The 15,323-nt window shown below is 43.5% G+C and overlaps 1 protein-coding gene across 1 annotated transcript; it reads left to right on the forward strand.

Moving 5' to 3' along the window:
* The first annotated feature begins 845 nt into the window (after positions 1–845).
* On the forward strand, positions 846–9,803 carry FGF23 (fibroblast growth factor 23). The gene is made up of 3 exons (XM_033148368.1): positions 846–1,284; positions 7,820–7,923; positions 9,389–9,803. The coding sequence occupies exons 1-3, from the start codon at positions 1,062–1,064 to the stop codon at positions 9,785–9,787; spliced, it is 726 nt and encodes a 241-aa protein (XP_033004259.1). The 5' UTR covers positions 846–1,061; the 3' UTR covers positions 9,788–9,803.
* Positions 9,804–15,323: the final 5,520 nt, after the last annotated feature.

The following is a 15,323-nucleotide window of genomic DNA, read 5'->3' on the forward strand; positions in this document are numbered from 1 at the left end:
TCACCTCTGATTTAGAGGATATAGGGAGGAGAGGCCAATGCCCATACTTCCAGCCCCTTTGAGGACATCAGCTTCCTAGCTCATAAACGGTTCAAATGATTCCTTCCAGTGGCACCTTAGAGACCAACTAAGTTTGTTCTTGGTATGAGCTTTCGTGTGCATGCACACTTCTTCAGATACACTGAAACAGGTCACCAGACCCTTATATATAGTGAGTGGGGAGGGGTATTACTCAGAAGGGTTTTCCTGTAAGACCAATTGCAGTCGTTAACAGTCGTCAACTGGTTTTCCACACCTATCAGCCAATCCCCCATTCCCACCACCCTTCCCCACTCTCTCACTATATATAAGGGCCTGGTGACTTCTGTTTCAGTGTATTTGAAGAAGTGTGCATGCACACGAAAGCTCATACCAAGAACAAACTTAGTTGGTCTCTAAGGTGCTACTGGAAGGGATTTTTTTTTATTTTTTATTTTGTTTTGACTATGGCAGACCAACACGGCTACCTACCTGTAACTGGTTCAAATGATTTTTCGCTGAAAGTGCCTTGGGCCATAGCGGGGAGTCAAAAAGGGTCGAACAAGATACTCAGATTCTGTGTCTGATGCCACGTATTTACAGAATCAGCTGCACGGAAAGGTGGGGAGAAATGAAAATACCCTTCCATTACAAAGGAATGGGTTGATCCCATCAGTGGGAAGCATTGTGATGTCAGAGGCTTTTTTCAGATAACATTTGAACATGTCATTAGTGCCCAAAAGCTTACTTTGGAAGCGGCGTAACCTCCTCTAAGAAACCTACAGGCGTTCCTCCCCCCCCTGTCCTTTTTCTTTTTTGCCCCCGCCTGGATTTGTTGAGGTCTCAGGACACTCCCAAAATATTGCTATTACAAAACAAAAGGGATCCCATGCCACTCAGCTGCCCTTTATAAAGCTGCTGCAAAAACTGTAGGGAGCCTATCTGAGGATTCACTCCAAAGGAGAGGGAGACACAGGCGAAGGGAGGAACAGATTAACGGATCGAGTTTCAGGTCCTGCTGCAGCCACTAAGAAAGAAGAGCCATGTGCCAGGTCACTCGCTGCAGCTTCCTGAGGTTCATCCTGCTGGCCGCGTGTGGCTGGAAGGCAGCTACTGCTTTTCCCAACGCCTCGCCACTGCTCAACCAGAACTGGGGGAACATGGACCGACTCCTGCACCTGTACACGTCCACAGCAAGAAACAGCTTCCACCTGCAAATCAACTCCAATGGCCATGTGGATGGAACTCCTCACCAAACCATTTACAGTAAGTACCACTGAAAGGCTGAGGGGAGGAGGAGGGAGCTGTTTCTCTCTGTTTCTCATTTCTCCAATAATAAATTCAGTTCACCACATTACTACATTGTTTGCCTTTTTTAAAAACGAAGTCCTGGTGAAAATTTGTCAGCATTTCGACCCGCATTTCTCCCCATCCACACATTTCCCCAAGCAATTATGCCTAATACGATTCATTTTGGTATGTTGTATTCATTAATCTATGCATTCTTACGGAAACTAACCCCTAACGTTTTGTGAACTGCTTTGAGGTTTTGTTCGTTTCTTTTGCAATTGAAAGGCATACAGGTGAAACTCGAAAAATTAGAATATCGTGGAAAGGTTCATTTCTTTCAGTAATTCAACTTAAAAGGTGAAACTAATATATGAGATATATGAGATATGACATGCAAAGCGAGAAATGTCAAGCCTTTATTTGTTATTATTGTGATGATGATGGCGTACAGCTGATGAGAACCCCAAATTAACAATTTCAGCTTTGGGGTTTTCATTAGCTGTATGCCATAATCATCACAATTATAACAAGCAAAGGCTTGACATATCTCGCTTTGCGTGTCATGAGTCTATCTCATATATTCAACTCCAGTAGCTAATGAAAACAATTGCTTACATAAATGGACTTTTCCACAATATTCTAATTTTTCGAGTTTCACCTGTATAAGGTTTATAAAATAAATCAATGACAACATAAGCATTTCCGTGCATATTATTTGCTTGGAGAACTGCGTTGCAAAGTTTGGAGAAGGGTGGATTGTGAAGGGCAGATTTCTTTAGAGTTTGCATATAGTTTGGTAAAGTGCAAATTATGGAGGTTTGCAATATAAATGTGACCTCCTCCTCCATCCTGCCCCACCAGAGGAAGAATGCTGGGAATAAACAAGGGAAATGGGCTGTCTTCATTTGCTGTTAGTGGCTTCCTATAAGTATTATAGGACTGCATTATCCAGTCCACTATTAATCCCATTTTAGTGGAGAAACATGAATGAAGCCCAGGGCTGCTCTCTAGTCCTAATGTTTAATGTGGAGCTTTAATATTTCAAAAGGCCTGTCTGTCTATAAAAGTGGCAAACCTATTAGAAAGAGAACGTGCCCATGGTTTGTTTCCATTAAGAAAAACCAGAAACTGAGCTCTAATTAATTCAGTCAAAAAATAAACATCAACTGCATCGTGCCTTGAATGTCAAATACAGGTGAAACTCGAAAAATTAGAATATCGTTGAAAAGTCCATTTATGTAAGCAATTGTTTTCATTAGCTACTGGAGTTTAATATATGAGATAGACTCATGACATGCAAAGCGAGATATGTCAAGCCTTTGCTTGTTATAATTGTGATGGTTATGGCGTGCAGCTGATGAAAACCCCAAAGCTGAAATTGTTAATTTGGGGTTCTCATCAGCTGTACGCCATAATCATCACAATTATAACAAATAAAGGCTTGACATATCTCGCTTTGCATGTCACGAGTCTATCTCACATATTAGTTTCACCTTTTAAGTTGAATTACTGAAAGAAATGAACCTTTCCACGATATTCTAATTTTTCGAGTTTCACCTGTATATACAGAATCAGATTTATTCGTTCCTTTCACTGCAGAGTAATTGAAGCACAGCTTTGCATAGAGGACAGGGAGTGTTTCCTGGACATGTCTACATTTTCCAAATTTTAGGGGATATTAGAACCTATATTTTGTAAGTGGAAATATTAATTCCACAAGCGGGGACCCACTACGGAAAAGGGCTGTTCTCGTGTTGTCTCCAGACCAGATGCCTTGGAGGAAATTGGTTTTCTCGATCCATTTAAATCAGGGTTTAGGCCTGTTTTTGGCAGGAGGCACACAAAGAAAGGGTCCGGGCTGGTTCATATCGCAAAAGGTTCGGGTATTGCGGTCCTCAGCTATTTATAGCTTTATAGCACAAAACCAGTACTTTGAATTGGGACCAGAAACTAATTGGTAGCCAGTGCAGTCAGGCCAGGATTGGTGTAACAAGCTTAAACAATCGGTCCAGAAAGATACCATGGTCGATGGTATCAAAAGCCGCTGAGAGGTTGAGGAGAATTAACAAGGACACATTTCCCGTGTATCTCCAGACAGAGGTCCTCATACAGGGTGACCAAAGCAATTTCTGTGCCAAAGCCAGACCTAAAGCCCAATTGAAATGGATCTAAAAGACCAGTTTCCTGCAAGACATCTGGATCGGGTCCACAACCACCCGCTCAGAAACCTTGCCCAAGAAGGAGATACTGTATTGGCAACTGGCCAGTAGTTACTTAGATTTTCCAAATCTAGGGAGGGCATCTTGAAGAACGGTTTCACCACTTCAAGCAGTCGTGGGCCACCAAATCTTGCAAGGAAGCAAGCATACGCACACACAGAGATTGGGGCCAAGGTATTGTTTAGGGGTTTTTGTTAGGGGTGTGAGCTGTTGATGTTAATTTTTTATATCTTTATTTTGGATCTTATGATTTATGTGGAAAAAAATCAATTTGGTTGTGTACTCAATGTTTTGTTTATGACTACATCTTGTTACATTTATAGTTACGTAATTTTGTGTGTGTTGTAAGCCGTCTTGAGCGTGGTTTGAACTTCGGAAAGGCGGTATACAAATAAATGATTGATTCTTTGCTTTTCCACGGGGGTCTAGTGCGACGAACCTCCACTTCAGACTCTCCCCTTGTTACTAAGTGAATTTTTAATCAGGTGTTCTGGGTCAAGCTACAATGCACCCCACCTGTCCCTCTGAGGTCCGTCTGTTATTGCCCTTCCCTTTGATTAATAATCTGGGAATTTCTTAGTAACGGGAGTTTTCCTGTCCAGCGGCCGTGGTCGGTTATATCCTCTGCTCTGGGCTTCAGGGGTTAACCTCTCCTTTGCCTACAGTTCAGGGTCTCTCTTTCATTAGATCCCCTCACTATATCAGTTGGCTAAGCCCTCTTAGCAACTCTGTGGCAATACCAGGGTTTCCGCCCGCTAGCCCCTCCTGAGGGAACTCCAAGACACAAACTATCGCCTTTCAGGTTAGTTTTGCCCTTTCCCTGAGTTCCCCTCCTCAAGAGCCTATATAACTCGCTGGACCAAAAGAACAACGATATTTTCTTGGCTCAACAACAAGAGATCTTTATTTATTACAGAGCATAACGGTTTCAGTATAGGTTCATAAGCTTAGTTTCTTAACAGTGTAGATTCTACTTTTCAGCAACATAAACACATCTTCAACAATCCTAACCTAACCTAAACCTAACCTCGCCCCACACCCTCCTTCTTCAGTCACCACTCTCCCTCACTAATGGCTGCTCCCTCCTTTTAAAGAGCGGAATGTCCCGCCTCCCAAGGGGTATCTGCCACTCAAATTGGGGAGCCCATTAACTCCTAAAACACCATGGGTTTCTGAACAGCCCCTAACTTAGATCTGATTCATTACATCTAGCAAAAAGGGAGATGTGGCGTGATGCCTCTTTAAGATCAATGAACTGCTTGCCGGAGCAGGTGAAAAGTTTTTAATCAGCCAATCAGTTTTTGCCTTAGCATTCCTTCGCTCGATATGTACGTTCATGCTTATCTTTGGATAAGGGAATGCACTTGTATGCTACATGGGAGGCTTGGAATCATAGAATTGTAGAGTTGGGAGGGATCACGAGGGTCAACTAGTTCAACCCCCTGCAATGCAGGAATCTTCTTGCCCAACGTGGGGCTCAAACCCACGACCCTGAGATTAAGAGTCTCCTGCTCTACGGACTGAGCTATCCCCAGTCAGGACCAGACATTACAATGCTTGTCCTGCACTTGCAACACACATAGCTTCCCAGTCATCAAAATACAATAGTTACAACCAAGCTGGTACACCAGTGGCAACACGAATCTATCCATCCAATTTATTCAAGCTATCCAAGTGTGTAACCAGCAACAGCTCATCCAGGGGCGTCTTACCCATAGAGGCTAGTGGTGCAGGGCGCCAAGTTCTGGAGGGCGCCAGGGAAGAGGCAGAGGCTAGACGCGGCGCCTCCTGGCATCAGCTTGCCACCCTCGCCCGTCATGTCTGCCATGGCCACCACTGCACAAAGGGTCCAGCTGAGCCGGGAGGCACCGCGTCCAGCCTCCGCCTCTTCCACGCCGGAGGAGCTGCCTTCCAGCCGCTGCCTGCCTCCTCCAGCCCCGCCGTGCTCCCTAAAAAAAGGTCGGCGGAGAGGCGCCGGAGGGAGCTTTGCACCACAGCGCCAGATATGCTTAAGACGGCCCTGAGCTCATCTAAGCTCCCACAAAAGTAGCTGCTCTCCTCAGCACTCCCCTCTCCCCAGGCAGCTAACACACTTCCTTAGACTTTGTCGTCAGGGGAGACCCATTGTCTCCAGAAGAACAGGAAGTGGCGCAAGGGCCCTCATTGCTCCCTGAAAGGAATGACATCAAAGGAGGTTGGCTGGATCATACCCATTAAAATATATATATATATATGGGAGGCTTAAGGGACCCAGGTGGCGCTGTGGGTTAAACCACAGAGTCTAGGGCTTGCTGATCAGAAGGTCGGCGGTTCGAATCCCTGCCACGGGGTGAGCTCCCGTTGCTTGGTCCCAGCTCCTGCCCACCTAGCAGTTCGAAAGCACCCCAAAAAGTGCAAGTAGATAAATAGGGACCGCTCCAGCGGGAAGGTAAACGGCGTTTCCGTGCGCTGCTCTGGTTCGCCAGAAGTGGCTTTGTCATGCTGGCCACATGACCCGGAAGCTGTCTGCGGACAAACGCCGGCTCCCTCGGCCTATAGAGCGAGATGAGCGCCGCAACCCCAGAGTCGGACACGACTGGACCTGATGGTCAGGGGTCCCTTTACCTTTACCTTTTTATGGGAGGCTTATAAAAGAAAAAAGCTTGCAAAACATGTAGCTAATTCAGACAACACTGCCTGTTTACAGGTATTCCAATAGAAGAGTATTTAAGGGCATAACAAGACAAGGCAACAGAGATCTGTGACTGGAGGGGGGGGCCTGTTGGGGCATTTCTCATACTGCGGGGGACCTGCATGAAATGAGCGGGTGTTCACCCTGAGTATGGCGATCAGCTATCTGATCTGAACCTTCCATGTCCTTCCTTATTTATTTACTTTGTATAAATATTGCAAGAAGATACACAACCCAAGAATGCAATATGTACAGCGGTACTTTGCGTGTTGAACGGCTTGGCTCTCAAACAAATCGGCTCCCGAACGTCGCAAACTCAGAAGTGTTCCGGTTTTCAAATGTTTTTTTGGAAGCTGAACGTCCAACGCGGCTTCTGCTTGAGTGCAGGAAGCTCCTGCAGCCAATCGGAAGCTGCGCCTTGGCTTTCAAACAGTTCTGGGAGTAAGACTGACTCCCAGAACAGATTAAGTTTGACAATTAAAGGTACCGCTGTACTAAAAGCAACTAAAATACCCTTAAAAGCAGGCTGAGTGTTTTATTTATTTCTTCTCAGGTGGGAGAGACTGCCCTTTGTGGGCAATTTTTTCCATTCATTCATTCATTTAATTTGTCTACTGCCTTTCATCTGAAGATCACAGGGCAGTTCACAACATATATCATTGACCCTATTATGGGGAATGTTTTGTTGAGATGTCATTGGTGTGAATTGCTAGGGTGTTTTTTTGACAGGTAGGTGAGACCTTCATCTCCAATCTTAGCACGTAAGAGATCTAGAATGACAATAGGTTTGGTTTGCTCAAAATGTCCTTATGGGCCAAATTTTGGAGGTCTGCCAGGACAAACTAGGGTGGAGGTGCAGAAGCTCCCCACTGCTGTCCTATAGCCTTGGAGGCTGTTCTGTTCTTCAGATGGTCTAGAGCTGGATGCTGATTAGGGGGTACATACTGAGTGCTCCGACTCCATAACCAAGTTGACTGGTTGGCATCCGTCTGTCTCAGGAGACAATGGAGGAGTATGCCTTCGGGAGTGAGGTCAAACTGTTGGTGGGTTACAGTGCCTGCTGTGGCTGTAGAGATGGGATGTAGGAGAGACATGTTTTGTTGCAGCCGGGGCAGAGAAAGGTGCCTGGCTGTGCTGCTGCAGATGCACCATGGCACTTATTCCTTCTGCGCTCTTCCCAGTGTTCATTTCTCCTCTGGTCACTGCTGTGGATGTCTCCAGGCACTGCGGTCATCTGCATGCGTTTCCCACATGGCAGGGTTGATGCTGCCAGCCTTCATGTCACGTTTACAGACATCTTTGTAACACAGAGTGGGTCTGCCATACAGAACGTTTCAGCACGTACAGAGGCATAGCATTACATATGAATATTAGCATACACATTGTAAACCAAATTCGAAATGAAGTGATAGCAGAACAGAATGCACTATCTTTTCTTAGAACTTTCCTGTTCTGATTAAAATTGTGGGCAAGCTTTTTTGTCATACCACAACTAAAAAAATAGAAGGGTTAGCCAGATTAACCCAATACTTTGGGACTGGATCATGCTATGGCCACCAGGTGGTCATCTCTGGTTTACGGCATTAAATTATCTCCTAATGTTTAACCATTTAAATTTCAGGTGCCCTGATGATCAAATCTGAAGGTGCAGGCTATGTGGTGATAAATGGTGTAAAAACTGGGCGCTTCCTCTGCATGGATATTAATGGCGATATCTTTGGATCGGTGAGTTCTCATATGAATTTTTGTGTGATTCTATAACTTGGAGATGCAACCAGCCAGTTCTGCTGCACTTCTAAGGAAACCATTGTCCTTCACCCTTTCGCTTATGCCTGGGATATCGTTTTCCTTCAGGCCCCCTGCAGTTCTTACGAGACACAATGATTTATGAAGGATGCCCCACATTTCTTTCTGCCTGTTCAACACCACCGGCACGCCACACCTGTGCTACAGACAACACAGAGGGCCGCACAATTTGCCCTCTTCGGTTTGATATTGTGACACCTTGGGCTTTACATAACTGTGAGGCTGTTAACCTAAGAATACAGGTGGCCAAACCTTGAAGATGGGAAATCTCCTTCCACCCACAAATATGCACACATCTTGGCAATCACTCAAGCAACTGCTGATCTGCATGTTCCTCAACAAGTATTTCAGATCAAAGTATGCTGCTTTATATCGGGGGTGGAGAAGCTTTGGGGCAGGAAAGAGGGGGTGCATGTTTGTCTCCTCCCCTGCGGGCCAACTTTAGGAACTGGGTAAGACAACCCATCTGTCCATCACCTTATGACATAATGACATCGGATAATTGTCAAGTGGGTGGTCCAGTCCACCGGTCGATGTTTTATTGAAACTACTGCTAAAAAGGAGCTTTCCCTTTCCATTTTAGCAGTGGTTTAAATGCAAACCACTCTGTGCTCCTGGAACAAGGCCCACTCCCACTGGACCAGCAAGATGATGCCAGGGCAGCTGGGCACTCTTTGCAAGGAATAGTTCTATGGGCCAAACTGGTACCCCTGCCAAGCCACAATTGGCTCATGAGATGGAAGTTCCCCACCCATGCTTTATATCTTTATTCACTGCAAAAAAAAGTGCAGGTGTCCATTTATTAAATTGTAGCTTATCATGGGACATATAACTATTTGATAAAGCTTAGTTATCACACTTAAAAAAAAAGTTTTCATCACTTTCCTGCTTCCTTGGATTTCTGATTTCTCCCTCCCCCCGCATTATTTGTTTTGAATGTGGTATTTTTCTGTGCAGAATCTGGATTTATTTTTTATTTTGTGTTATTTTTGGTAAAAGGTTGAGGTAGAAGGGTTATCACTTGGAGAAAAAAAAATCAGTAAAAACCATTGACTATGCAATAGGAAAGACTAATAACTCAGAGTTCAAATGTTTCAGACGTGAATGTTTTGGAAGGTATCAAACATTTCCCAAGCTGCTATCTGTCAAACAGTAACACCGTTATCTATAAAATACTGCCAATGCTAATTCCATTGCACATGCATTAAAAATACTAAAATATAAAATGTTGAAATCAAATATCGTAAAGACAATTAGACGTACCAAATACAGTATGTGGTAAAAACCCGGACACCATTCAACATCTGTAGCAGAGAATTTTGATGAGCATTTTTAACTTGAATTTTAATACTGTTCCGATTGTGGTTCTTGTTTCTTCCTTCAGCACTTCTTCAATTATGATGACTGCACTTTCAGACATTGGACCCTGGAAAATGGCTATGATGTCTACCAGTCTCCCAAGTACAATTATCTTGTCAGCCTAGGAAAAGCTAAGCAACCTCTATTCCCCAGTATGAATCCACCACCGTACTCCCAATTCTTGGCCAGAAGGAACGAAATTCCTTTAGTCCAATTCAACACACCAAAACCTAGCAGACATACGAGAAATGCGAGCGCTGATCCCTGTGGCAGTATCATATCAGCCGGAAACATCTCTGACAACCCAAAGGCACAATCATCCACATATCATGGTGTAGCCGATTCCAATGCCGAAAATGGAGATCCCAACGGTGCAACATTCAGCAGATGGTTTTCAAGCCCTAGGACTGATATCAAAACCTGAACCAATTTTTAACAGTAAGCTGTTTTCTGTCCCGAAGAGGACATAAGCTGAACAATTATTTTAAAGTATTTGAAAAAATGCTTTAGGACTCTGATACAGTTCACAGTATCAGTTTGGAATAAGGGTTTAAGAAATAATTTATATATATTTTTTTAAATTCTGGAATGTTTAGGCGTTTTTGTCTAAAAAAAAAAGTTCAGCAATTTTTGGGGTGCCCTGGTTTTTACTTTTTGAAATATGGCAACCCTAGGCTAAACAGTACTGAATCAGAATAACCCATAGACTGACAATATAAGGCAGCTTCATATGTTGATAATTTGTCTTGGAAGGACCCATAACTCAAACACATGCCTAGCATTTAGAAGGGACAATTCTGTAATGTCCAGTATCCCCAAGAGTTATTGCCTAACAGGCAGATATAGCACAGGGTGAGATGGACCAATGGTCTGATCCTGTATAAAATACATCACTGTTTTCCTCCCTTACTTCTCTCCTTCTCTACTATGCTGCAACTTTTACTGCCAATTGTCCACTATGTTTAACCATCGCTTATTAAGAACAGAATACACTATAACAAATATGAATATACTTCTCTCCTGTGCAAACCATTGCCATAATGTAAGGGTATTATTTGAATATTCCCACGTGAAATGAAGCAGTGTAAGCGTGCCAGATTGGCTACTAAACCATTATAGTCTGAAACAGAGCAAAACTTGAACAACTTCAGCTACAGCTGAATCGGATAGCATAGCAAACTGACTGCCTGGTTCTGTTTGCAAGGACCAAATTTTTATTGACTGAAGCTGTGGGTGAATATATAAGCCATATAAGCTATGGATGCCATGACGAAGAAAATAGAAACATCTGTCTGGGGTTTCAATAACACTTAGTGTGTGTATTGTTGGGGTGGGGTGGGGGAGATACAAAGCAAATTCATTTGTTTCAGCCCTAATGTTTTTGTAGCTTTTCAAGCTCTGAATCTTTGGTGTAGGGTGAAGAGATAGCAAGTTATTAATACTACCACAATGGAACATCTTTCCTTCAACTTATATAATCCTGCTGAGTTCTAAGAAACAAGCCAAGCTACATGATCAGCAGAATTATATGACAGAGCTCTTAGTGGAGACAGTATCACTTCAAACGTCAAGTTAAAAATTACATGTCTGAATGCTCATCCACCTTTTAAAATCTGTTAACATATCCCTTGCTCTATTGAGTTATAGCCAACTGTCATACTCAAAGTAGAAACACTGAAATCTGTAGACTTCAGATTTTTGTGGGCAGATTCTTGAGTATGACTTAATTGATTACCACCCTATATATAAGTGAAACAAACCCAGATCCTACGCATTTGATGGACACATTTTGTTCATCTCTGCAAAATCTGCCCCAGGGGCTCCCATGGGGTGCTTCAACACTTCAAGCTGATTCCCTTACTTTCTTCAAATCTCCTGAAAGTGCAAGTAGGAAAATAAACCTACAAGACGCTGGAGAGATTTCACACTTTTCCTTAGCACACTGTAATAACCTATAGGGCTTTTCAGAATGGCTTTTTGTTTGCACTGAACTCTTCAAGATACTAGACCTTATTAATAATGAGACAATTTTGCTGACCTGTTCTTAGGATAAGCGTGCCAGACAATCATGGTCATATTTACACAGAAGTAGGTACCACCGTAGTCAAGGGAATTTACTCCCATAGAAGTACGTGTGATTGTGGCCACGATGCTCAATTCTAAGGAAACACTGATATTATACTGTCAATTAACCAAGTTGCAGGACTGGCTCCCTGCCTAGCACTATTAGATTGTATAAAGAAGAGGTTTCAATGTATGCTTTCCCTGTTATGAATGATGACTTCCCACACTATTAAAACTACAGGACTCTCATATCACTGGAAAATGTAGAATGCCTTTCTCCATAGTTGGAAATTCCTAATCTCAAACAACAAGGGAATTCCTTCCAGTAGCACCTTAGAGACCAACTAAGTTTGTTCTTGGTATGAGCTTTCGTGTGCATGCACACTTCTTCAGATATTCAGATATTCTTCAAGTAACTGAAGAAGTGTGCATGCACACGAAAGCTCATACCAAGAACAAACTTAGTTGGTCTCTAAGGTGCTACTGGAAGGGATTTATTTTATTTATTTTATCTTATTTTGACTATGGCAGACCAACACGGCTACCTACCTGTAACTGGAACAAGGGAATTTGTTGAAAAAAAGAGCCCCTGGATGTTTCCCAGCTAATGGGGGCAATGTGGTTAATGCATTTTATGTTGTTCTATTTATTTATTTATTTATTTGAATTCTTTACCACACTTAAGAGTATTTATGAATATTTATAATGATTATGTATACCCACCATTTCCAATTTGTAATGAAAATACAAATAAACCTCCTCAGAAAGAAATCATGCCTTGTTTTTTTCTCTCCCCCTCCTGTGGTTTAAAAATGCCCCTTTCCAAGCCTATCCAACATGATTCCCAAACTGTGAGCCAGGGCATCCAACTGTACCATGAGAATTAAGTAACTGAAAGGTCCTGCACCATGCATTTAAAGCATTGAAACTACATCATGGGTGCGTAAAGTGGTGAAATATAGAATATGAACACGGCCTCGTAAGCCTAGCAACAATGGAAGCTGCCCTTTACATAGTGTACCACACTGGCCTTGATACCTTCCAACCAGCTGTTACTGGCGACGGGCAATTCTGTTCTTTCTATGCTTAGAGTCACAGGAGCAATGCATCACTCCTGAAGAAGCCAAATTTTTCTACGATCTGGGTTTGATTCCCTCTAGTCAGGAGCCAACCCAGTACAACAGATGTACCTGCATGTTATAGCACCGATCCAGCCCGAGTCCTTCCTAACCTTTATAAAGTAGAGGTGGGGAAACAAAGCATAGCAGGGATGGACAGGTTTGAGATAGTTTGAATATTCTACACACTTTTCCCCCAATTTTCCCGGGGGGAAATGGCTTTGGGGAAAACGGGGGGGGGGGGGACGACTGGTTTCCCCCTCATTTTTTCCCAGGCCTTCCCATCTCTAGTTAGTAATGATCCTACAATGTCAGCCTATAACTAGCCCTAATGATTTTTCCATCCTATATACATAAAAATGTAATGCTGTCATCAGGCAGCCCCCATTGGAGGATTTGTGGCTCTGCATCACAATCCCGGATTTGCATGAAGTCAGGGTGACATAAGGGAGCAAAAGAGAATGCAACCTGCACAACAGTGGGCATGGCATGGGAATGAGAAGGGAGAGACATTGGTGTGTGTGGGGGGGGGAATAGCGGTTTTAAATAACAGCAGGTTTGAATAAGCAGGAACTGAGAAAACTGGGAGGGGGAAAGTGACAATCTTAAACAGTGGGAGAGGTCTGAGTAGAGTGAGCATATGGTGATGGCAGTTTAAAGCAAGGTTTGAGGACCCTAAGAAGGGAGCTGGGTTTTGTTGTATTAATTTTCTGTGTTGTACCCATCTCTGCTATTTCTCCTTGTTAAAACTGGTTGATCTCTACTCCACTTTACTCAAACGTCTGCTATTGGGTGAACTGTGAAAAAGGAGAAACGCTGAAAGGGGAGAAGCCGTTTTAAACTTCTCCCTCCTCCATGCCTCAGCTGCATAAAGGATGCAGAGCCCTCAAATATTCCATAATACCGTCGCAAAATCATGCATTTCACTCTTGGTACCGTGTGTCGTCTACAACAGGAAGGTCCAGATTCAATGTAGAACAGATACTTTATTAACAAGCAAACATCCATACATGTACAATATTCATCAGTTGAACTTAACATTCTCTGATTGAGCTTACAGCCTTAAGAGTCTATTCAACTTAAAAGATACCGTAACATACATCAGCTTGGAGTGCATGCGCCAAGGGGAGTGCAGAAAGGCAGAATAGAGGAGTGGAGGAGGCACAGAACTGGAGGTGGTCTGTGTGCAAGGGAGAGCAAGGAGGAGGGAGGGGAAAGGGAGTGAAGGTGACAATGGTGTGTGAAAAGGGGACTGCACACTAGAAGAGTGGATGTGTGTAAGGGAGTTGAGAAATGCAAGAGGAAGGAGAAAGGCAGTGAAAAGGGAGTTACAAAAAAGGAGGAAGTGGGGCTGAAGATGAAAGCAGCGACATGAAGGGGTCTGAAGAATAGGAAGGGATGCAGGCTTCGTATTTGGGTGAAAGGTGAAAAAGGCGCATAGTTGCAATGTGTGGGCATTGTTTGTGCGCGGGGGGGGGGCTGCACAAAAGGAGCAGGGAAGGTGCAAAGCAGGACTGTAGAAAGAAGAACTGGCTTCAGAAGGTGAATGGTTGGGTGAATAATGAGCTGCTTAGTTGCATGGGGTGGGAAGGGTAATCTCTAGGGAGTTGATATCGGAGGAAATGGCAGGGGGTTGACAAGCAGTGTGTGTGTGTGTGTGTGTGTGTGTGCGTGTGCATGTGCATGTAAAATTCCTTAGACTTGATTACTATTTCTGTGGGTCTCATCCATGCAAATGGAGATATTGGAATTATGGTGTTTCCACATGAGTGGGAGGACTGAAATTGGGTACACATGTAGTCCAAAAGCAGAACACTTTTCGGACCTCTCCCTAGAAGGGGACCTGCTGTGTACCCCAGAATGGGCAGCCCACACGGCAAGCTGAAATTTAATACACACTTCTCCTGAAACACACTGATTAGACCAAAAAAGACTGAAAGAGAACATTTCTACATCTCCCTTAAAATGAGAAGCATGGCTTTTATCTCCCAGTATAGGGCAACATGCATGCTCCTGGGAAGGGGATATCTGAGACATGCCAATTTTAAGTCAGATAAATCTAATTCAGATTTTCATTTGCTCTTCGAGGTGGGGGCATGCCATGCAGTTGGAATGATGCCCTCTCAATGAAGCATTACTGACTGCTGTCAATCAATGGGACAGCACTATTTTGATTTAATTAACAAAAATCTTTGGGTTTAACATGTTGTGTTAAATGCGTTCTATGTCAACTGAGCGCTTAACAGGTGCATCATTTAGACAACACTGATAAGTTTTGGTATCGTACAATGTGCTGTAGTTAGTTGCAACCCTAATTCCCAACTTCTTCCATCTTTTTTTCAAAAATGCATTCATTGCCACAGCTAGAAAAGCAGTGGTAGCCAGCAGAAGTTGGCAAACCTGCTTAGGGAAAGGAGGTGGCAACTCTTATTTCAAAACTTATTTCGCTTAATAAATTAGCTGTTTGTGTCTGGGCCACTGGAAGAGCAATGAAGTGCTTCACTAAACTTCTCCCGCCCCACCCACCCTCACAGATAGGAGGTAGTCATGTAAATACCTTTACTATCATCTGAGAAAGCTGAAACAGAGGAAAGGGGCCTAAAGGATATAACATTATGTGTCGGGTGCTCTACACTAAGATGCAACATTGGGGGAAATTTGCTGGGTCCACTGGTGTGAACCCAGTCTGTGTGTGTGGTTTGGGAGTTGCACGGTCAGGGAAAGAACAATGCTGTCCAGGGTTGTAAAGACTGTGGAGAGAATAATTGGGTGCACTCT

The sequence above is a fragment of the Lacerta agilis genome, chromosome 5 (genome assembly GCF_009819535.1).
Source record: "Lacerta agilis isolate rLacAgi1 chromosome 5, rLacAgi1.pri, whole genome shotgun sequence".
NCBI classification, from domain to species: Eukaryota; Metazoa; Chordata; class Lepidosauria; order Squamata; family Lacertidae; genus Lacerta; species Lacerta agilis.